The 24057-nt window shown below is 38.7% G+C and overlaps 1 protein-coding gene across 1 annotated transcript in view; it reads right to left on the bottom strand.

The window, feature by feature from the left end:
* Positions 1-7912: 7912 nt before the first annotated feature.
* LOC131951928 (protocadherin-11 X-linked-like) overlaps positions 7913-24057 on the bottom strand; it is a 67639-nt gene continuing 51494 nt past the window's right edge. The window contains exons 3-5 of the mRNA XM_059314380.1: positions 23306-23473; positions 22122-22251; positions 7913-10621 (exon numbers count right to left, since the gene is read on the bottom strand). Of these exons, the coding sequence (XP_059170363.1) occupies positions 9690-10621; positions 22122-22251; positions 23306-23473 (1230 nt within the window). The 3' untranslated portion in view covers positions 7913-9689. The remainder of the gene's footprint in view (positions 10622-22121; positions 22252-23305; positions 23474-24057) is intronic.

Genomic DNA, 24057 nt, shown 5'->3' with positions numbered 1-24057 from the left:
GTGACCTACTTACGGTAAATAGCCTCTACACACATGCTGTTAAAAGAGTATACTATCCTGTGATTTGAGTTAGGAAAATCGATTCGCATAGTGAAAATATCGTCCATCACTTGTGTAGAATTATTAAGAAGTTATCTATGTTCTATACAGTATAGTGGAGAGACTTGAAGACTTTATTCACTAGAGCTACCAAAAATGCTGTGTTCGAAAATTCAATACAATAAAATGCTAATTAAAAATATGATAATTGCAGTAATTAACAGAACAACGCAGTCGGTGTGCATGTTTCATTTGTATTTAAATAATAAGGGCAATTTCCATAATTAATTCAGTGAATGTTTTTTTTTTTAATTCTTGATAGAAAATTTAATGAGTTAATTTTTAGCTAAGGTTGTTTAAAATGGGAAATTTTTTCTACTAGATCTAAAATAAAATTTAATGGAAGATAGATGGACAAGACATAAGGTTACTTATTAAATTAAAATGCTTTAACACAGCATAATATTTTTGTATTTAAATTCTTCCAAATGATGAGTCGCTAGATGAAATGTAAGCAACATGGTATTGAAAAACACATTCGATTGTGGTTTCTATTTAGACGTAATGTGTAGCAACACGGAGAGGCGTGTCGTCCAACCTTAACACTTACAGCAGCACATTGTCGTTTACTTTTACGGAGTGTGTACGTCAAATTTGTTTCTCAAATCTGATTCTCTCACATGAGAAAATCTAACACCGTTGTAGTGGCCTTTGTGTGATATTTACCGCTACTAGAGAAACCCACCATGAGAAGATAGAAAAAAAAGGTACACAACTCACCAAGTTGATCATACGAACATTATGAGGTCACACATCTGTCGCTTGTAATCAGATCATCGAATTGTCTCCCCTTTGTTACATTTTTATTTTCGTAGTTGTCTCCCATTTAATATAAACATAGTCCATCAGAGTTAAGCCTTCTACAACTGGGTGTGTGTTGTGTTGGTTGTGTAAGGCTAGAATCAGGTGGCTAATTGTTGTATCCCGTGTTGTTTATTTGTTGTTGTAGTCATTACAAGGGTGGCAGATATTGGTTTATTGATGTGTTGTATTGTCTCTTTATACCCTGTAGATCAAACGTTTTTTTTTTAAATTTTGAACTGTTGTCACTCTAAATAAGTTACAGTTGTTTCTTGATTTTTCTATTGTTACTCTTAAGTCACAGATGTTATTTCCTATGTTTTTTTCTGTTTCTTGTTTTATACTAGTATTATTCTATTAGTGTTGAGACTAACGCTTCTAATTTGTCTATAACCCTAAACGACACCTGTGTCCGTAGCTTATAGCTAACCATCTGTTGTTAGCCTTAACACACACCTGTGTATCCGGCTTTAGACAATTGTGTAGGTAAATATAGAATTAGCTCACTATTGTATAGGTAGCCTCCCGTCACCACTATAGAGTAACCTTAAAACACCACTAAATAGGTAGCTATACGATACCTTGTAGCCTTAACTCTCCACTACATAATTAGCCTTGCCAGCATTATATACAAGGATGCTTCTATATAGAAAGCACTGTACATGTTGCCTAAAATCACGGTAGCTCTATGCTACCAATATATAGCTAGCCTCAGGTAGCTACTCTCACAGCCTGTGTAGGTCCTACTCACGTTAAAGTGGGCCTATTGTGTGTACAACCACTCACCACACCTTGACTAGCTATCGATTGGCTGATGAAAATCTCAATAGTTTAACAGTGGTGAGAGGTATGTGTAATAGGGCTTAGGAGTGCGAACTTCAGTGGCGTATATTATAGCCTAATGGGGAGTGGGCCGGTCATGGGATACAGACAGAGGCGTACGCAAAGGGGAGGGGGGGGGCAGTTGAGACGGCTTTCATCTGAGACTATTTCAGATATGTGGCGCGATTTTAGGAAACATTCCATTTTTAACATTTTTTCCAGTGAAAAATTATTTTGCTTTTCATATATACACCCATCTTCGTTGCAACATAAAGAGCAATTCACAATATCTAGACAATAAACATTAGGAGGGTGAGTCTAATAATTAACTGATTTACAAAGCGAAAGTGAAACGAATATTTGATTAGGTCGCCTTTTAAATTTTATTCTACTCACCTTGTCAAGAACTCAGACAATGGCTTAAAAGTGCAGACAGTCTCGTCAAATATACTCCACTCTCTCCGTATGGTCGCTAGCATTTGTCCTCAGGTTTCTCATATTGTATGTACATATTTTAGTGGTGAGCTATTCTTTCTTAACATACAGAGAACGTGTGAGACAGTGAAAACAAACAACCATTGAACCAGCTCTATGAACCTACCAAGTCCACGCCCCTGTGTATGTGATCCTACCATGTCCACGCCCCTGGGTACGTGTATTCTGACTAAACATCTCCTCCATGAACCTACCAAGTCAACGCCCATATGTAGGTGTCTCCTAACTGACTAAACATCTCCATGAAACTTTCATGGATACTCCCCTGTATGCGCGTGTATTCTAGCTGACAAAAACATCTCTTTCATCAACCTATCAAGTTCACGCCTCTGTGTATGTGATCCTACCACGTCTACGCCCCTGTGTATGTGTATTCTAGCTGACAAAAACATATGTTGTACTCACCAGAGTGTGGTGTAACACTAGTCAGCACAACACAAATGAACCACCACTTGTTGCTGTTGTGTGTATTGAGTGAGTTAACACTGTTTAATATTAACCCACAACGCCTATACTTACATCTCATTTGCTATATATAAAACAAACCATATTCATATATCAATACAATGTCCAGTAAGATTATGCACATGTAATCGTCTATGACTATTTTATTAGTAGTTAGCCTACATCCAAGCAGAAATTATCAATTTAAATTCGACCAAATTTGTTTAGAATGCTTCAAAACTTTAACCATCTTATTCTCTGTATTTCATTGAAGGACATTGCAAACACCTATGTCAAGGTGTACTTAACTATTCTGCTCACCTATGTCAGGGTGTTCTTAACGATTCTACTCACCTATGTCCAGGTGTTCTTAACTATTCTACTCACCTATGTCCAGGTGTTCTTAACTATTCTACTCACCTATGTCCAGGTGTTCTTAACTATTCTACTCACCTATGTCCAGGTGTTCTTAACGATTCTGCTCACCTATGTCCAGGTGTTCTTAACGATTCTGCTCACCTATGCCCATGTGTTCTTAACGATTCTGTTCACCTATGTCCAGGTGTTCTTAACGATTCTGCTCACCTGTGTCACGGTGTTCTTAACGATTCTGCTCACCTGTTGTGTCACATATGTACCACTGGATGCATGCACGGGCGGTTGTTTGAGAGATCACGTGATGAGTTTGTAGAACCCTAGCCTATGTTTACGGCACTCAACGGTGCCATCAGTCTTTGTGTGATCGCTGAGTTCGCTCAGCTCTCAAGAGTACCTGGACTATATAGGTAAAATATCTTCTCTCTCCCAATCTTAATATTTCTCTCACCCATCCCTAACAATGGCATATGCTAATCTTATCACTTATCTCACCATTGCCGAAAAGGGCATATGCCAATCATCAATTATTTCACCCATATCAAACAATGGCATATGCCAATTTGATCATTTCCAAAAAAATTTACATGAATCCATGCCTATCTTAAAATTTATTATAGCAATCAACCTAACCTATATGCCCTAATATACTTATTGACATTATTCTTTTGGCCTAATACCCATCTTATAACTTGCATAAAATTAACCTAAGCTATACCCGTCTCTGTATTTATTATAACAATTAACCTACTTACCCCCACCTTATCATTTCTGACAATAAATACCCCGACCTACGTCCATCTTTTAACCTATAAAAATTAACCTAACCGCTGCTTATCCCCTTAAATTTCATTTTAACATCCCTATTTAATAGCTGTTACCTATACCTATCTACAATTCGACCCACCACCCACCTTGACCTTTGACCATAGCCTAAACTCCTTCACCATCGTCTATCCTTCTTCACCTAAAGGTCAAACTTTAAAAAAAAAAATTAGACGAAACGGCACGACGCTTGACACTTACACGACTAAAGTGCAAAAACTAGCAGCCTACCCGTCTATAAATTGCCTATTATCTCCGAACCAACCGTCACGAACAGCGAGTAGTAATTCAGATAATTTGATACGTTTTCGATCCACACAGGAAACTTCGATTTCGAGAATTTTCCGCGCAGGTACTAAAAACGAAGTATGTGCATTATTTTTTTTAAACGTAGTATCGCTTTGCTGGTAATCGTGACCACGATTCTGCAATAAACGGGGCTTAAATCTATTTTAGTTGTGTTTAAATACCAGCTGTTTTTCCCGGAGCGTACAATTACGTGGAGGTTCCCCCCCCCCCCCTCCCGCAGTTTTCAAGTCGTGTGCAGTTAATATTTAATGTCATTCTTTAGTAGTATATAGTAACCTGCGTCATTTCGTATTGTATCATATTATTTAGGTCCGTTGGTTTTTTTTATAAAAATTTATATTGTGTTTCCTATATTGACTTTTAAATTACTAGTTGAAACCCGTCAAAAATCAACGGGTGATTTTTTATTTTTATTTTTATTTAAAAAGCATTTTTTTATTAAAAAAGATTCAACCCAAAAAAGCAACAACTGTTTAGATTAAGATTTCACATTCTTGCAAAATTCGAGAAATTACACAATTTCAAATATATATTGTTAGTGTTATATTGTAATGTATTTTCGTTTTGTAATGATTGTATGTATGTGTGTGAAATGGTGGGTGGTAGGTATTTGTAATAAACACCAACAAATCATTGGAATACTTTTTATTAATATAGAAGATTCAAATGGGTTTTTCGTTAGCTAGAATTAATTTCATTGTTGTTACATATAATTCAGACGTTTGATCTGTATTTTCAAATATACAGTTATAGTAATTTTTTACTTTAACTAAAAACAAAAAAAAAACCATATGTTTATTCCACTATTTATCTTCTAGGGTGCAATGTTTAGAGAAAGTAAAGCGAAGCGCCCTGGATTATTCCATTATGGGTGGCGGGGGGGGGGTGTCGCTATAGAGCTCATGTGTTCTCGTCTCCACTGAACCAGGTTTAGTGACCCCCGTATAGGTGGATCTTTATGTGACCCATGTTGTTGACCTTTCTTTTGTGACCCCTCCATTAATACCCTTAGTATGACCCCTTGTGTAACCACTATTGTTGAGCCATTGGTGACCCCTGTTGTTGACCCCTTTTGTTGACCCCTATTTGTGACCACTAGAGTATATGCACACCAGTCACCAGCCCCCTGCATTTCCTTATATATATATATATATATATATATATATATATATATATATATATTGACAGTGGACGCGGCCAACTATTACCTTAGCTAGAACACGACACCAATTATCCAATCCAATCCCACACTCTCTCATTTATTATACATCAATTAACCTCTTCAAGTTTTTTCGTTTTTTGTTGAAATAAAATTTCTGTAACCAACCTAGTCCTGTTATTTTTCTTTAAGTTTTTACTCACCCTAGTGACGTAAGCTTAAACCCAAGAATCTGCTGACGTTAATTATAACCTATCACCGACTCACCTCGGTGACCCGTAGTTCACCCAGTACAGGTGCATTTCCCGGTACTCGACGGCTAATTATACAAAAAAACGTCAACGTGAGTGAAATAGATGGGAAAAAAACATAATAATAATTAGATAAATACAATAAAAGCAGATAAACACAATAATTGATACAAGCGTTAGTTTATTTGGCAAATTACATCAATAAACAGCAATTTACATTAGTAAAATGACAAATTCTGGCATTTTTATATATAGCGTATTATATATATATATATATATATATATATATATATATATATATATATATATATATATATATATATATATATATATATATATTTATACATAGCTTATTTCTGTTTTAATGTAACCACGTAACAAGTCACTTTCAAATCAAGGCCTTACAGTGCATGTAACACAACCCATGTCACAGTGCATGTAACACAATCCATGTAACAATTCCTGTTACAATGCTTGGTCCCTTAAACCTGTTTCCGTACACAGGCGTCAGTCACCTAGATACTGAGGAATACAGTTTCTTTTTTAAACACAATTGCAGGGTATATTTTAAAAAATAGGCGTACGTCATAGGAAACCTTTATACCCGCAATACTGAGGTCGACAAAAATTGGACTTTGTAAAGTATGCAAGTTATTCGTTAATGTTATGTTAAACTAACTCTGAATACAAATGATGTACATATTTATATAAACTTTTTCTTATTTTATTGTTCAATAATAACTTTTAGATAGTTTGTTTTTACTAAAAACAAGGTTTACTTACTGTTCAAAACAAATAAATTGAGCTATTAGATATAAATATTGTATAAAAAAAAATTAAAATTAAAAAACATATTTTTGACTTGTGTGGAATAATTTTGAAACCGTTAATTTAACAATAAAATTTTACCAGATTATTTATAGTATGTGAGCTGAATTTTTTGGCATGGCAGGCCCGTCGTTCTACATACAGGTAACATGCACTGCTTTATGAGAACTTAGAACTATATGTGGTAAACATGCAACATATGACACACATCAGGACATACAGAAATGTAATACCGAACTCATTACACATTCACTTACATGTAATACACAACATATGACCAAGGATACATAGTTTAACACAGTAGCACATATTCACAGTAGCACATATTCACACTAGCACATGCAGCTATTCAGTTTATCCTATCAGGATACACACATATAATTGGCTATAACATACTGTCGTACATAGGAACACATTAAATATCACACGACTGTACAGAATACCATACTATTACACACTATCATACTGTACAACACACTGTCGTTAATAGGGACATACAATCAATACATTATCATGCATAATAACACACTATTACACACCATCTTATTGTAGAACATATTATAAAACACGTTACAAAAAAATAAAGTTTCCATTTTAAACCTGATGGTCCATTGGGCAAGTGAAGTAGAGTTCACCTGTTTCTATAGACTCGTCGTATAAAGGGATAGTATGGTCAGCACTATGCCGAGTCCCTTTTACTTTATCTAACGTGAGTTAGGTACCCTTCAGAGATGTATTTGAACCCGAGACTTTCAGGTTAGCAGTCTTGCGCTCTACCGCTAGGCCAACCCGTTATAAGTAAGTCACAATATACATTGCTGTGGAGGACTAGAAGCTAAGAAACGTCACTTTTTCTTGCAGTGCCAAAGTTAAAACTAAAAGATGAACTCTACTTCATCTGTCCCGTGGAAGGTCTGTTTGGAAACCGTACCGCGCACAAACGTGACAAAATACATATTTGAGATATCACTCAGACATATAGTGCTCACGACTCCGACAACCAACACGTATTTAAGTGCTCATTCACAACCCTTTGTACACACCGGTTTCGTTCACAAAATTTACATCCCAAAATCATACATTACAGTAGCTAAATCTGGACACATTGTACCCACAGGAGCCATTTTTTAAAAACACTTTTTGTAGTAAAATCAGTATTCAGTGTACCGATAATTCACTTTCGAGGTAAGTCTAATGTAGCTAAATATGTTTTCTGATTAAAACATCGTTCGTGTATCATTTACTAATCTTTCAAATCAATTTAAATATTGATTTAAAAACATTAAAAGCACCACGCATAATCATTTTCTTATGTTAATTTTACTGAATAAATTGCAAGATATATTTATTAATTGAAAACCAAGATTTTTCTGTTTCGATCTCATTATTTAATAAATCTTAGATGTTCAACGTCAATCAGAGCTAGAAAGCCAGGTAGTCAAATCATAGAAACAAACAAACACAATAGAGCTTTAATTAAATTAATTAATGAACCCGCCCATCAGTTGTCACAAAATATTTATTCCACAGAGTTTGACCACTTCATTGATTTGTGTACACAGAATATATTTTCTACCTCGTTTAACCACATACATTTATAAAGTTGTGATTCGTTAGTGTTTAGCAATCAAATGTAAATAGTTTTACAGTACAGTTAAACAAAGCCTGTTATCGAACAGTTTCCTTATATGTTTTTTGGTCCCTAGCTGAAAACAGCCATATAAACTTACATATTTTTTGTGTAAACTTTTGTACAACACAGCCATCGTAAAATGTTACAACAATTGTTGGAATGTACATCAAAATCATAGATCTGATCTTGTATATCATAGAGCTGTTGTAATCATAGATCGGTAGTGACCAAGTACATTATAGATCGGTTGTGACCATATATACACCAGTTCATACTATTTACATATCTTCAGAAAAAAAAAGTCGTTAAACATCTTCAAACTTTACGTGAAGAAATCCAATTTCAAAATGGGCAATAGCCAAAATGGGTAATGGCTTTATTCAGAACATTTCCAAAACCTTTTTTTTTATTTAAAGTATCGTCTGCGCTCGGGCTACTAATTTAAAAATAAACACCAATCATCGAACGCTTCCTGGTACCAGTTCCTGTCCCTTCCGAATCCGGTTCAGCGTAATCATAATTTGTGCTCGTATTTCTGGAGTGTCCTTGAACTTTAAGTACACACTGTAACCTGACCTTAGCTGGACTGGTAGTGAGTTGTGTTTCACACACAGACTTAAAAAAGATAAACAAATCAGCTCAAGTTTTCGTAGTACCATGCTATTAACTCGAATTCATTGTATGCCGACGAGGTTATTTTGAAAACTCCGATTTTGAAACATGCTGATGATAAAAACTATCGGATTTTAATGTTAAGGCTAGGGTTCTAGTTATGGGTATGGTTGTTGTTGTGGCTAGTGTTATGTTTAGGATTAGTTTGTACTTGAATTAGCAAGCTGCAAACTTTTAGCAATACAACACCACGATTGATTAGAGTAGTCGATTGTTGTGTGCCAAGTGGATAGAATAACACAACACCCCCATTGACTGGAGCAGTCCATTGTTGTACGCTTAGTATGCAGAACAACACAGCACCCCTATTGATTGGAACAGTCTATTGTTGGACGTCAGGTAAAACAGAAATGGACTATCCCAACAGGTGTTAGAGCTACGTGTGTCACCTAGCCGGTACAAGTGTTGTCTATAATACAAACCAGTCTACTTTACACTAAAGCCCGATTTACATATTGGCCCGTTTGACATGCGAGTCCGTTTTACTCAAAAACCAATTTTAAATGTTAGCAAACTGAACACAATTGCCCACTTTACGTGTGAGTCAATGCAAGTCATAAGCCATCTTTACACTTTATTCTGCTTTACATATCGGCCCACTTTACATATGAGTCAATGTTAGTCATAAGACCATTTTACATGTGGTTCAATTTTATTTATAAGCCCACTTTACACCTCACTCTGCTTTACTTATTGGGCTTCTTTACATGTCAGTCAATGTTACTATTGGCCCGCTTTAAACTTTAGCAAATACTTTAGCCCAATTTACACAATAACGATTGGGCACAGGTCGTTAGCCCATTTATTCATTAGCCCACGTTACATAATCAATCAATGTGTGTCCAAGTTTCACATTAGCTAAATTTACACATAAGCCCAGTGCCTGCATTAGCCCACTGTACACTTGAGTCCAATTTACATACAAGCCCACCAGCCCACAACGTCCACACGCGCTGGGCAGACGGCAGTCACGTGACTAGACAAAGACGTCCGTCTGCGGTAGGTCCATGTTGACGTCGTCGTGGTCGATGGTGTAGCTCCCGGACGTCGTGGTGGTGTTGCCGTCGTCCTGCGGCTCCAGACTCTCGTTGAGCATGTCCTGCAAGGACGGGGAGACCACCCCGAAGGTCGTCTCGTGGACGTTGAACGACCTTGACCGGTTGGCGGAGGGCAAGGTCGACTGGGAGTGGGGGTCATTCGGGTTTTTATAAAGCTGCGGGCAGCTAGTCTGCTTGAAGGAGTTGATGCTGATGCTGGGGGTGGTTTGTAAGAAGCTCGGGGACGGGGGGTATTTGAACTGGCTGTGGTTGGAACTGTATCTATCCGCGCTTCCGGGCATCAAAGGTTTGGTGTTGTTGATATACAACATGCTGGGGGACACGGGGCTTGGCGAGGGCGTAAGCCCCGTTTCTTGAACAGGGGTGTTGTAGGAAGGGGAGGTGATCCCCCGGTTTCCGTTGGTCGTTGGCGGTTCCGAACACAGGCGGGCGTCGCGAGATTTGGCAGAAGAATTCGTCAGCCGATCGTTTGATTTCAACAAACCGTTCGCGCGGGAGAAAGATTTTTGTCCGCTGTGGCTCGTGCCGTAGCCGTCGTCGATTAATTTTTTCGACGTCGTCTCGTGGATTCGATCCTGCTCCGTGTATTCTTTCCCGTAGGTGTTCATCAACCGCGGGGAGGGGACGTTAGGGTAAGGGTTGGGGCTGTACTCTTTCCTCGTCCCGAGGCTGGAGACGGAGCTCCCGACCCCGCTGGTGGAGCCGTTGTCGGAGGAGTTGGACTGAAACGTCATCAGCAACGGGGGTCGGTCGTACGCGGAGGATGGGGGTCGGGAGTAGGTTCCCTGGTGCTTGGGCGTGTTCCCGCGCAGGATGCTGTGGCTGGGTGAGATGAGACACCCGGACTCGTCTGCAAAAAAAAAAAAAAAATAGTAACTAAAAAAAAGTTGGAAAGGGGAGGTAATTACAAAACATTTTAAACTAATAAAAGGGAGACAACTCGAATAACCATGGACAGTGAATGACTCTAATAAGACTAAAACCACGCTTTTTCACTAGTACGGGCACGTCTGAAGAAAAAAATAAAATCCCGATCATGACAATCATGATTTACTGGAGAAAAAAAATTGGATTGAAATTGAGATAAGTGATTTGCTTTGAAGCAAGAGATTACAGGGACTTAACTCTCGTCACTTTTCTCATTTCGGTACCCGAAAAAAAAAGTAATTACGGCCGGGTCTCCACCGGAAGTAGAATCTGTATGGAATCCCAGATTCCTCGGAACACGTTTTAAAACTATTAAGCTGCCACCCCTTCCAATCCCCTCTCCTTTCCGCCCATATCAAGTTAAAAATGAACTAGCCCGGCCGGCGGAGGGATTTAAAAAGAATCCTTCACCGTCAAGCCGAGTATTAAGGAGTTAATTATGGTTCGATGCCTCATCAGTGACGAAGTTGTTCGCGGAGGAATTTTTTTTTTCATTTGCCCATGTTAACTGATGCAGAATTTTGGATTTTGAAAGGTAGAATTTTTGGTGAATGTTGGACTAATGAGGAGGTAGATTAACCAAATTCAGACACAAACGCAGAGCGGGTTAGGTTAGGTAAAAATAGGTTTAAGCGAAAGGAATTAGATCTACACGAAATTAAAAAAATATTTAAAAGTCGTGATGGGGTTAAATATAAAGTTAGAAAAGACCAATGGAAATGATGGTGGTCTGTTTTAATCAATGGGAGACAACTCGTTATAAAATTAACAGACTTAAAATAATTACCTTCAGATAATTTGTTTTTTTATTGATTGTCCTGATTTGCGTACAAATGAAAATGTAAAAAATTTACTAATTAGGAATGTAGTAATTAGTTTTCTGACCTGGTCGAGTTGCCACGTTTATTCTCGTTTAAAGAAGTGCGGGAAGGATGGAGCGCTCGATTTACCGGAGCCTTTTACTTACAACATGATGTCATTTCCTGTCGAACGCACTCCCCCCCCCCCCCCAACCAAACCCCTGGATGACACTATGAATAGTCTACATCAGTGCCCCGTCCCTACACCATGAATCGGTAGCTAATTTTAATCAACTCTCATGGTTGAATTCTATGAGTGAGTACTGCGATACAGTCCAGTGGTTTCATGGAGGACTCCGTGCCATGTTTTAGTACCAAACCTCAGTACAAAGTGTCAGAACGGCGACTTTGTTCAATAAATAAGTACCTAGGCATAGTACCAAGACACACCACCAAGACACAGTACCAAGACACAGCACCAAGACACAGTACCAAGACACAGTACAAAGACACAGTACCAAGACACAGTACAAAGGCACTGTACCGAGAACCAGTACCAAGACACAGTACAAAGACACAGTACCAAGACACAGTACAAAGGCACTGTACCGAGAACCAGTACCAAGACACAGTACCAAGACACAGTACCAAGACACAGTACAAAGGCACTGTACCGAGAACCAGTACCAAGACACAGTACCAAGACACAGTACCAAGACACAGTACAAAGGCACTGTACCGAGAACCAGTACCAAGACACAGTACCAAGACACAGTACCAAGACACAGTACAAAGGCACTGTACCGAGAACCAGTACCAAGACACAGTACCAAGACACAGTACCAAGACACAGTACAAAGGCACTGTACCGAGAACCAGTACCAAGACACAGTACCAAGACACAGTACCAAGACACAGTACAAAGGCACTGTACCGAGAACCAGTACCAAGACACAGTACCAAGACACAGTACAAAGACACAGTACAAAGGCACTGTACCGAGAACCAGTACCAAGACACAGTACCAAGACACAGTACCAAGACACAGTACAAAGGCACTGTACCGAGAACCAGTACCAAGACACAGTACCAAGACACAGTACCAAGACACAGTACCAAGACACAGTACCCTAACTTTCTAAAAGACTCAATGTCAATACCCAGTAGGAAAAAAACGAGATAGGCGACATTGTATGTATGAGTGCCGGGACGTTACATTTAGCACCACTACTGTATGTGTGGGTGGTGGGGTGAGGCATTACTTTTAGCACCATTACATTGATTGTGTGGGTGCTGGGGTGAGGCATTACTTCAAACACCACTACATTGTATGTGTGGGTGGTGGGGTGAGGCACTACTTCAAACACCACTACATTGCATGTATAGGTGCTGGGACGTTAGCACCACTACATTGTATGTGTGGGTGGTGGGGTGAGGCATTACTTTTAGTACCACTACATTGTATGTGTGGGTGGTGGGGTGAGGCATTACTTCAAGCACCACTACATTGTATGTGTGGGTGGTGGGGTGAGGCATTACTTCAAGCACCACTACATTGTATGTGTGGGTGGTGGGGTGAGGCATTACTTCAAGCACCACTACATTGTATGTGTGGGTGGTGGGGTGAGGCATTACTTCAAGCACCACTACATTGTATGTGTGGGTGGTGGGGTGAGGCATTACTTCAAGCACCACTACATTGTATGTGTGGGTGGTGGGGTGAGGCATTACTTCAAGCACCACTACATTGTATGTGTGGGTGGTGGGGTGAGGCATTACTTCAAGCACCACTACATTGTATGTGTGGGTGGTGGGGTGAGGCATTACTTCAAGCACCACTACATTGTATGTATGGGTGGTGGGGTGAGGCATAACTTTTAGTACCACTACATTGTATGTGTGGGTGCTGAGACGTTACATTTAGCACCGCTACATTGTATGTGTGGGTGCTGGGACGTTACATTTAGCACCGCTACATTGTATGTGTGGGTGCTGGGACGTTAGCACCACTACATTGTATGTGTGGGTGGTGGGGTGAGGCATTACTTTTAGTACCACTACATTGTATGTGTGGGTGGTGGGGTGAGGCATTACTTCAAGCACCACTACATTGTATGTGTGGGTGGTGGGGTGAGGCATTACTTCAAGCACCACTACATTGTATGTGTGGGTGGTGGGGTGAGGCATTACTTCAAGCACCACTACATTGTATGTGTGGGTGGTGGGGTGAGGCATTACTTCAAGCACCACTACATTGTATGTGTGGGTGGTGGGGTGAGGCATTACTTCAAGCACCACTACATTGTATGTATGGGTGGTGGGGTGAGGCATAACTTTTAGTACCACTACATTGTATGTGTGGGTGCTGAGACGTTACATTTAGCACCGCTACATTGTATGTGTGGGTGCTGGGACGTTACATTTAGCACCGCTACATTGTATGTGTGGGTGCTAGGCGTTGGCGTTACTTTAAGCACCACTCTTAAGAGCCCAGATAGAGCTACATAAATTTTAATTAACCCCTCGGGAACGTCCAAATTGAAAGAAATCTTACATCTTCTACATAAATTATTACACTTCATAATTTCTAGAATAATCGCATAAATTGCATCTTTTGAGAATAACGTACATAATAAATGATTATTTAAATGCGATGTTAGTTCGTTTAAATTTTAAACTCAACCTACGCCAAATTTCTTTTCATTATCTTATACTTGATGCTAAAATTCTTTTCTTCACAAAAACCAATGCCAACACCCCCCCTCCCCTCCCTCTCCATCCATCATCCTCCGCATCTACTGTTCGTGTATTCGATTATAAAAAGATAACTGGCGAGATAGGACAGGATCGATACCCGCGGAACGTACCATATATCGATCCACTGGTGCTAGTTGTCAATCGATTCCACTAAGAGCAAGGGGAGATAATGGCGCCACTTAGCGAGCTACTCGTCGGTATCGTTAATTACATGTCATACAGTCAGAAGGGGGGTGGGGGAGAGAGGGGGGGTCGTCACGATGACACTGGAATTTACTTGAAGGAATGAGTTGGATTAACACATTTAAAAAAAAATATTTTGTTATATTGGAAGATTTTACTTTATACTTATTTCAGTTTGCATGTGTAGATGGGGGTGGGGGGGGGGGGGTAGGATGAGTAAATAGACAGATGTAGTTAGGGATGAGGGGAGTGGTGGTGGTGTCTTAATCAGAGGTTAAGTAGGTTAATTGGGAGGGGGGTGGCTAAGGTGAGATATAAAGTGTGGGTGGGTGTATGTATGTGTGTGGTTGTATATGTATGTGAGAGAGAAAGACAGATAGATACAGAGAGAGAATCTCAGGATAGCTTGGTCAATTAATACAACGAGGGCTAACTAACCCGGAAGTTATAAGCTTATATATATATATATTAATGCCTTACAAAGATAAAGTAGATAGAATCAAACCAGTGTTTATTCAAGTAGACGAGAAAGTACAATTATGTGGTGGAGCCGGTAGAGCTCATGGTTGCTAAACTAAAAAGTCCCAGTTTGAATCCCCGAGCAGATGGTGATTATTAGCTGGGGACAGCAACCCATCGAGGAGAGACAACTCCAAAATCAAAAAACTGCTGCCTTGTAGTTTGTTCTTGGTTGGACAAAGGCCATGGAAGCAAATCTAGAAAGAAAAGTACGCTGAATTCAGAGTCAACGGCCTATATAACGCATTACATGTTGACCCGTAATACATAATTGTGTTGGAGGATTTCCCAATCAAAATTAACAATTAAGAACGATGAAGAAGCACGGCTATTAAGAGTAATCACTTTCAAATTTTTTGGCATCACTATTGAAAGATTTACGCGTTAACCTAACCCGATATTTGTTAAAGGACTCAGATGAATCGTATCTTACATGTCAGATAAGCTATTTTTAACTCATCTATAAATAAACTTTTTTTTCCATGAGTAACCAAGTACATAAAATCAACCCATCCCCCTCTACACCCACCTCCCCATAAAAAAAAAATCCTAATTCAGCGCCATTTTCTGGGTGAAATAAAAAGTCCAACACGAAAAGAAGTTCCGCGTGATAAACTAGTCCCATGATTTACTGAGCTCTGATTGGCCACATTGAGAATGTGTCTCCATGCGCGAACTGACCGACGGCAGTCCATAGTCGCCTTGATGTATTTCTAAGTCACACCACAGGAGCCATAAATAGCGAGGTGGTTAGCCGGGCAGTGAGGGGAGAGAACTCGATAATATCTGGTCTGACTTGTGATCAAACAGTCATGAGTTATCACCCTGCGCGTTACTCCAGGGGAAATAATAAAACAAAATTTCGCAACAAAAAAAAAGTTTCTTTAATTTTTTCCTGTAAATTATTGGTTTTATTCTTATTATAATTTTAAATTATATTTTTATTACATAAGTTTAAGACAATTATATTGTAAGCGCATAATGAATTTAATTTTTGAAAATATTAATTATACACGGGTTTTAAAATCTTAAGTTCATGCATATTTTGAAAACGTAAATAAATATGAGAGATGAATGTCTGTCAGTGTCAAACTATGACACGTCTGACAGACAATATGACGACTGTCACAGCGTGTCTACTTCAACAATGACGGTTTACGCTGACAACGGTTGTCAGTGCCACAACTTGACAGGTTCAGGTTAAGTAAATAAACAAGTTGTTAAACTACGTTCACCTGCGGGGTGGTGCCCCTTGTATGTGTGTGTGTGTGTGTAGGGGAGTGGTGTTACTTCTCGTGCAAGTTTTGTCAACACACCGTACTCCACTATACGATTCTCTGACAAGAAATACAACAAAAAGACGTGTTTACAAGAGCTCCTGTCTCGTATGTTGGGCAACTTTTTGTTTTATATCAAGGGAGACAAACTAGGGACGTCAATAATTTCTATCGTTTCCGTCTTCTAATAAATAATTTTTCTTCTAATTTTTTAATTTTTTTTTTAGTAGCGCCGGTTTTTTAGTTCTTAGTTTGTTTCTTTAACTTTTTTAATTGAACTAATTTTGTTTCTTAAATATTTCTCTTCTTAAAAACGATTAGACAACGCTCTTTTGTACTCAAGTTGAAAACTACAAAGTGCAGAAATAATTTTACTAGTTCGTTTGTTTGTGGGTTTGTGATCAATTCTCAAAATTTAATTTTAACGTATTTTAAAATGAGCTATTTCTTTATAAAGTTTATACGTAAGTGCCAATTAGCTGACATTTCACGAATGTCAAATTTCTAGTCCAATTTGATATTAAATTAGCAGTCGTAATTTATTTTACGATTAATAAAAACAATAACAAAAGGGCTACAACTAGCAAACGTTTCATCAGTTAATAATTTTTTATATTTAATCTCAGAGTAAATGAACGCAGCTTAGAGAGAAATAATACTGCAGTACATTTGATATACCACAAACTACTAAATTAGTTCAAAGCAAAAGAAAAAATACTGGATAGGATGTCAACTTAATTAAAAATGTTAATTATTTTTTTATCTTTCTTATTTTTTCTAATTTATAAAGCTCTTCACTACTTAAAAGTAGAGCATATAAATCATTATACAAACATAATAACAACATTGTTTTCAATGCATTAAAAAATAAAAGTACTAGTACAATTTATTGTGATTAAAAACAAGAAAAACTAAACGCTTCGGTTGTTCAAGAAATATTTAAAATTAATTTTTACCGTGACAGCTAAAATTATTATTTTTAAATTTCCAATTCACTCAAAACCTTTGTTTTAATAAATGAATTTTAAATAAATGTTTAATTTTAAAGTCAAGTACTTTTCCGCAAAAGGATTAAATATTAATCGTAACCAACTCGTATTGGAATAAGAGTAGGAAATATATCTAGAAATTTGAACTTCTGCCTTTGTGCCTTTACTGAAGGTGTCCATTCCGAGATTGTCATTTCATATCGATACCAAAACGGCTGTATTATTTGGCTTACAAATGGCGATTATTTATTAATCTAAAGCACGATACCGCCCACCGTGCTGTGAAACTGTTTGTGTTGGGAATGGTACAACAAAAATATGGTCCAGTGCTTGAAGTTGATCACACTGTTGTTCCCATTCACACGAAGCTACAGGGGGAGATACCCGCGTCTGTCCCGAGCCCCCCAGGGGAGTCGTTTACCACGTGACTCTATCGCGAACCACCATTGATGTCACGTGATGGTCAGATAATGTATCCGAGCGAGGCTCAGAGGTATCAAAACGAGGCTTTGCGGTATCGTACTGAAAGCAAATACAATGGCGAGGTTTGGCCTGGGGGGTGGGGGTGGTAGAGGGTGAATAACGTCGCTTTTGTAATCAGATTTACCGATTCGTACACACACATACACACACACACACTCACTCGAACACATCCACTCAACACAAATACACATACTCGAGCGTATATTTACTCATAACCAAAATGTCACTTTAGCAGAGGCCCTGTCGCAAAACTATTCTCGATGTCAGTGATGGGGTGTCATTTGACAACCCCCGGGTGTCATAGAACTGCCTAGTTGTCATAGCACTGTCTAGTTGCCATAGAAACAGAACCAAACACCTAGTGTCCAGTTCACAGATAGGGGACATAGAACCTACATCGGCTGACACTACAACGCCTAAGGTTTCATACGAATGTTTTTCTGTGATTAAATAAACGTTGAACGTTATCAAAATGACTTGACAGTTATAAATATGACTTGACCATTATAAAAAATGACTTTAATCAAATTGACTTGTTTTGTTTAACATTTCCTAGACTTTTACAGAAATATATATTTGACTTGTGTACAAATGTCTAGACTGTAATAAAATGACTTGGCCGTTATAATAATGACTTGATTTTTATGATAATAATAAAAACGACTTTCGAATAAAAATGCCTAAACTTGATTAAAATAATGCCTTGACTTTTAAAAAAATGCATTTGAGTCGTATACACATAATATGAGCAATGATATTTAATCTCACTTTTTCGAGTAAGAAAATAAACCCCCCACAAAATGGCTAAGCTGATTACGAAGATATAAACGAATCGTTAATAATGTGCTACAGATCGGTGAAAGATAGGAGGGGGTCAGGCTGCCCGCCCGTCCATTTTAGACCCCCACGGGGGTCAAGGGGAACTAATCTCACTCGGACTCGGACACTTGATTCAATTCATTTCATTATTATCTTGACCTCTTAACCCCAAATCTTCCCAGTGGTTACCTCCCCCTACTAATAACCTAAGTCTCATCTGGTGGTTCTTGAGAAACTGGAATAATTTCCCCTTTCTACCCCCCTATTTACCCCAACTCCCCTCCCCCACACTCCCCTCATCTGATACCCTCCACGCCTTCAACACCAAGAAATCAATAGACTGCCGATGGGAATTATTATAACTCGTCCTTCAGATTCCCTCGAGAGAAGGGAGACAACCCTGAAGATGTTCATGAACAAAATGTCCAAGGTACTCAACAATGTTCACTTTCACTGTTCTTTAAAATACCACTTTACTCAGAAGAAAAAAAGTTTTTGTTTGATGTTGTCTTTTTGTCTTTCTTTTAAGTAATGTTGAATACCGCAAAAATAGTTCTCAACACTTCGACATTCATTTCAGTGGTAAAATAAAACATCCGTGTTTGTTCAGAGATGACTGAGATTGGCCTTGTAGAGATGTTCTCTTCCTAAAATTAAAACATATCACGCAAGAACAAAAGAAGCTTCAGAGTACTTTAAGAATGATGCGGTATTCGTGACGTCATTTCCGGAACACTAGACGCTGGACACAAATACCCGACGACAGTAAAAGATCGGTAGTTGCTGCCCTTGTATTTTATACAGTTTTATACAACCCTTTTACAGTTGTCTTCACACCATCGGGTATATTGATGAACTAGAAAAGTGATTTTAATTTGTAGCTGAAGTGATTGTCTACGGGCCCTATAGAACCTACGTGAATTCTTACAGTGTATAATTTCGAACGGTACTTTGGTACAGTAAGTCAACCCTGGAAATAAACATAACCCAAAGCCTAAACAAATACGTTAATGACATACTCAGTTTAAACCATGGCAATACTTTTCGGTTAGGATTAACCTATCGAAGAGCTGCTTCTTCTAATCATATTTGTAATTAATTATCCAAACTTCAGTCCCAACGTAAACCTAACCCTAAACCCATCTCCACTGCAACAGAAACATTCCCATTCGGAAAAATGGGAAATAATTTTTACACGTATATTCAACCAGTGAAAAGTGATCATAAAACGTACTCTAGATATATGGTGAATTTATTGTAGTAAGAATATAATCAGTTCCGTTTTTTAACTTTGATATTAAGTTCCTTAAGATAATGGCGGAAAAGGCAATGATTAAAAATTGTCTATCTAACGAGTACTTCTCTTGTGGGCTTTGTACTTGTTTATCTTAATCAATGTTGATTAATTTTAAATTTGCGAGGGAAAATTTTCCTATAATTTCCTGGAAAAATGACCACCATGGCTATTTTTACCTAGAAGAATCGGCCGAAAATAAATTAAACGAGAAAAAAAAAGACGAATTTCACTTGGTCCATACTTCAACCGGGGGAACTGGAGTTGTCGGTACTGAAATCATGACGGATTGGTTTCCCTTGAAACTCGGCTAGACTGCCGTCTGCTGGGATAGCCTTGTGACACGCGAGCCGTCATAGCGAGTGTAAAGTGTCATCAGTGATGTTGTTGTGTTGGTACTGGTGATGGTGTGCTGGTCATCGGCGAATCTGGTTGACCCTTCAAGGTCTCGTTGGCCGATTTGTGTCGCGCCTAGCGAGGCTTGATCGCCGTGTTATGACTGTATGCAAGATTTAGGGGCTTTTTTATGACTGTATGCAAGATTTAGGGCTTTTTTATGACTGTATGCAAGATTTAGGGGCTTTTTTATTACTGTATGCAAGATTTAGGGGCTTTTTTATTACTGTATGCAAGATTTAGGGGCTTTTTTATGACTGCGTGCAAGATTTAGGCGCCGTTTTATGACTGTATTCAAGATTTAGAGGCTTTTTTATGACTTGGTGCAAGATTTAGGCGCCGTTTTATGATTGCTGTTTGCAAGACTAAACTACCAATAGTACAATCGCCATTTTATGAAAACCGTAATGGAGTCGCCTTTCAACTTTCTAAACCTCACCAAATTTATTGGCCATTTTAACGCTGCATCGAAACGTTGCTAAAATAATTGGGAATATTTTATCCAAAACAACCGCATAATAGCCTATATTTTAATTTTTTGAAATATATTCATAAACCCCTAAGTGGTATTAAAATATAAGTGAAAATATAAGTGATTTAAAATTTAATATTGAGGTAGACAGCCCATCCGCAGTGTATTGCCTCTCCCCCACCCCTCCCCCTCCCCCCCCCACTCAACCCAACCCTTCGATCTGCATTTTAATTAGATAATAAATTAATTTAATCGATGATTAAAAAAAAAACTAAAAAAAAAAACTCTAGACAACTTTAGTTTTATGTGTGTTAAAAAATGTATATTCGCCGTTGTAATCGATACCCCGATCCCCGCGTGATCGATCGAGTGCGTGGTGTTGTTGTTTCAATGATCGATTTCGCCGGGTGGTTAATTTGGTCCTGATAGGGGAGACAAACAAAACATCGCTTGGGTACACACCGACTCGGGGGAGAAAGCTACTAGAGTGATTATCGCCCTTGTTTGTTAAGTAGTACCTGTCGTGGTTGATCGGACTGGACTTTCAACGCTACTAGAACATTCCCGTGTCAGACTTTGTCGTTTGTTGAGGTGAGACAAATGTTTCTAGTAGGGTAGATACAGTAGAGTTCATCTATTTCCTTTCCCTCAGATTTTGACTCGTTGAGGGAGTAGTTATATGACCAGTCTCGTCTGGTTTACTTTACTCATGCTAGGTACTCATTACAGCTGGATGGTGCCTCAACTTTACTTTACTCATGCAAGGTACTTATTAGAGCTGGATGGTGACTCTACTTTACTTTACTCATGCAAGGTACTTATCAGAGCTGGATAGTGACTCAAATTTACTTTACTCATGAAGGTACTCATCAGAGATCATCGTGCTTGTCATTGTGTGATTGCTCTACTACTCGGCCACGCCGTCCCTACTCTGTTGTAATGTCGACCCGATTTGTAACTAAGAACACTGGTCTAAGACATCAACCAGAAGAATCATCGCCCACTGTCAATAGCCCAGTCCCAATGGAAATACCTATTATACGGTAAGGTAAGAAAGTCGGAATTTTAATGGACTGACGCATTATAACTAAGCTAATAAGCATTTTCCATTCGAACTAAACTTAGTCTATGTCTTACCCTATCTTCAACAATGTTCCCATCATTAACTACATACGTAATCCTAACCCTAATCCATTCCACACGAGTGATTATAGTATTCCTTTGCAGCTTTTTTTTGCAGGGTGTAAAATACGTTTGTTAATTGGTAAGAAAGGTATTCATCTTGGACGAGGGTAATGAGGGGAGGGGGGGTGACGACCAGGAGTAATTGACTTAAACGATAATTCGTTTCATCTTTTCAAGGATACTATTGGGGAAGGGATAATCTGGGGGTAATTGACAGGGGGGTAATGTCCTGCTCCCCTAAGATAATACCTGTGACAGACGACCTGCTCTGACTGCCGTCCTCGCTGGGCCCCCGCCCACTGTCCGCCCCCGTCGTTTCGCGAGATGAACTGCTTAAAATCTCGTCCGTCATCTTCTCCTTGGGACTCGATCGCCAGACCTGAATACAGAAAGACAGCGGGATACACACATCGAAGAGCGCTATCAGTGTCGGAGACTTAACTGCACCAAGGCGCTAATCATAGACATTGTCAATGATCTAACTCCATAGCTTTATCTAATATTTCCCAACAGGTATTCAATATGAGGACACAATATTTAAGGATACTTATATTAAAACTACCGGAAATGCTGGACTAGTACAGGAATTTGTATTCTCGTTAACCGTTATGTACAGTGTATTTTTTCTCTTTATCTCAAGTTAATCTTTCAATTAAAAAATGCATATATAATATATATTTAATATATTTCATTTCGCTATAAACCCTCAGTATTTGCTTTACAATTTTTATTTAGTCTGTATATTACTTCTACAGTATAAAGCATTATCGCCACAAGTGTACCATGGTGTACTCTGGTGTACAATGTAACTTCCAGAACCTTACTAAAATTTAATTAGTTCAACTCTAAGTACGTGAGGTATGATATAGGGACGGCGTGGTTCAATGGTAGAGTTTATGACTGCTAACCAAAAATGTTTTGAGTTCGAATCCCGGGCTCGAGTCCCTGAGTCCACCCAGCTCTGATGGGTACCTGACTAACGTTAGGGAAACAAAGGCATAGTAGTGACAAAACTAACTCCAACGAAGCCGAGGTCATTGAAACAGATGAACTCTACTTCATTTGCCCCATTGTCTTGGAAAAAATATGATGATGACGTACAATATATATATTTTCCAGTTAACTACCAGGTACTTATATATAACCACCATCAACCACCCCGCCTCTGAGGAAAAAAATACCTATTGATCATGGAGACAGTCTACGTCATTGATGACGTCTTTTGTCATGTCTTCCATCCCTCAATACTACACTTAGACAAACGTCATCTTCTCTCCTCTGAGAAAACTGTCCCCTTCTTCAAATCTCAACACACGTCCTTATCCCCCTCCCCACACCCATACCTCTCTCTCACACACACGCACCCCCACACCCATACCTCTTACACCCCCACACCCACTCCCACCCTCCCACACTAGAGAGATGTCCCGTACCTTCTCCTTCGAGTCTGGACAAGCGCCATATCCTGCCACCTGCATCATACCAGACTTGGATTGAAAGGTCCCCAGCCTCGACATCCCCGCCCCGCAGTCCACGTCACTGATGACGCTGTTCCGGTTTGACGCCGAGTCATCACATGTCAACGTGTCGCCAAGATGTTCCTGATTAATATAAAAAAAAATTAATTAATTATCTGAAGCATCATGATTATGTCATCGCCTAAAGTTCTTAATTCATTCAATATTAAACTGAAAACCACAGACTTCTGAAAAGTAAATACAAGTTACTTGTAAAAGTATGTACTGTTGAATGTTAAATTCAATCAATTAAACTTTGAATCCAAATTTCAATGTAAAATAAATGTTTAAACACATTTTCCTTATCTTTTGATTCTTTATTGAATAGTTCAGTTAACTAATCTGGTACTGATTGTTATACTAATTAGTTTTATTATGCTGATGTTGGTAGCTGTTCTATTGTAAAATTAAAATGCACTGTTACGTTTTATGAATTATTTTGAACACATCTCCGTGGCCTCTCATTTATTGACACGTGATTAACCTTCATGTCAATAACTGTCACGTGGTCGACTAACACGTAATTGACTGCCACGAAACGAAAACTACGAGTTCGCAATGTAGTTCACACACTAGTGTTAATTAGTTCGTTTAAATAAACATCAACTTTTACAAATCTGATGAATATATTATTATTTGTGTCCATATCAAATGTGGACGAAGATGGG

The sequence above is a fragment of the Physella acuta genome, unplaced genomic scaffold (genome assembly GCF_028476545.2).
Source record: "Physella acuta isolate Inbredline_101_S28 unplaced genomic scaffold, ASM2847654v3 ptg000838l, whole genome shotgun sequence".
Lineage (NCBI taxonomy): Eukaryota > Metazoa > Mollusca > Gastropoda > Physidae > Physella > Physella acuta.
This window is presented reverse-complemented; position numbering and strand designations above follow the sequence as displayed.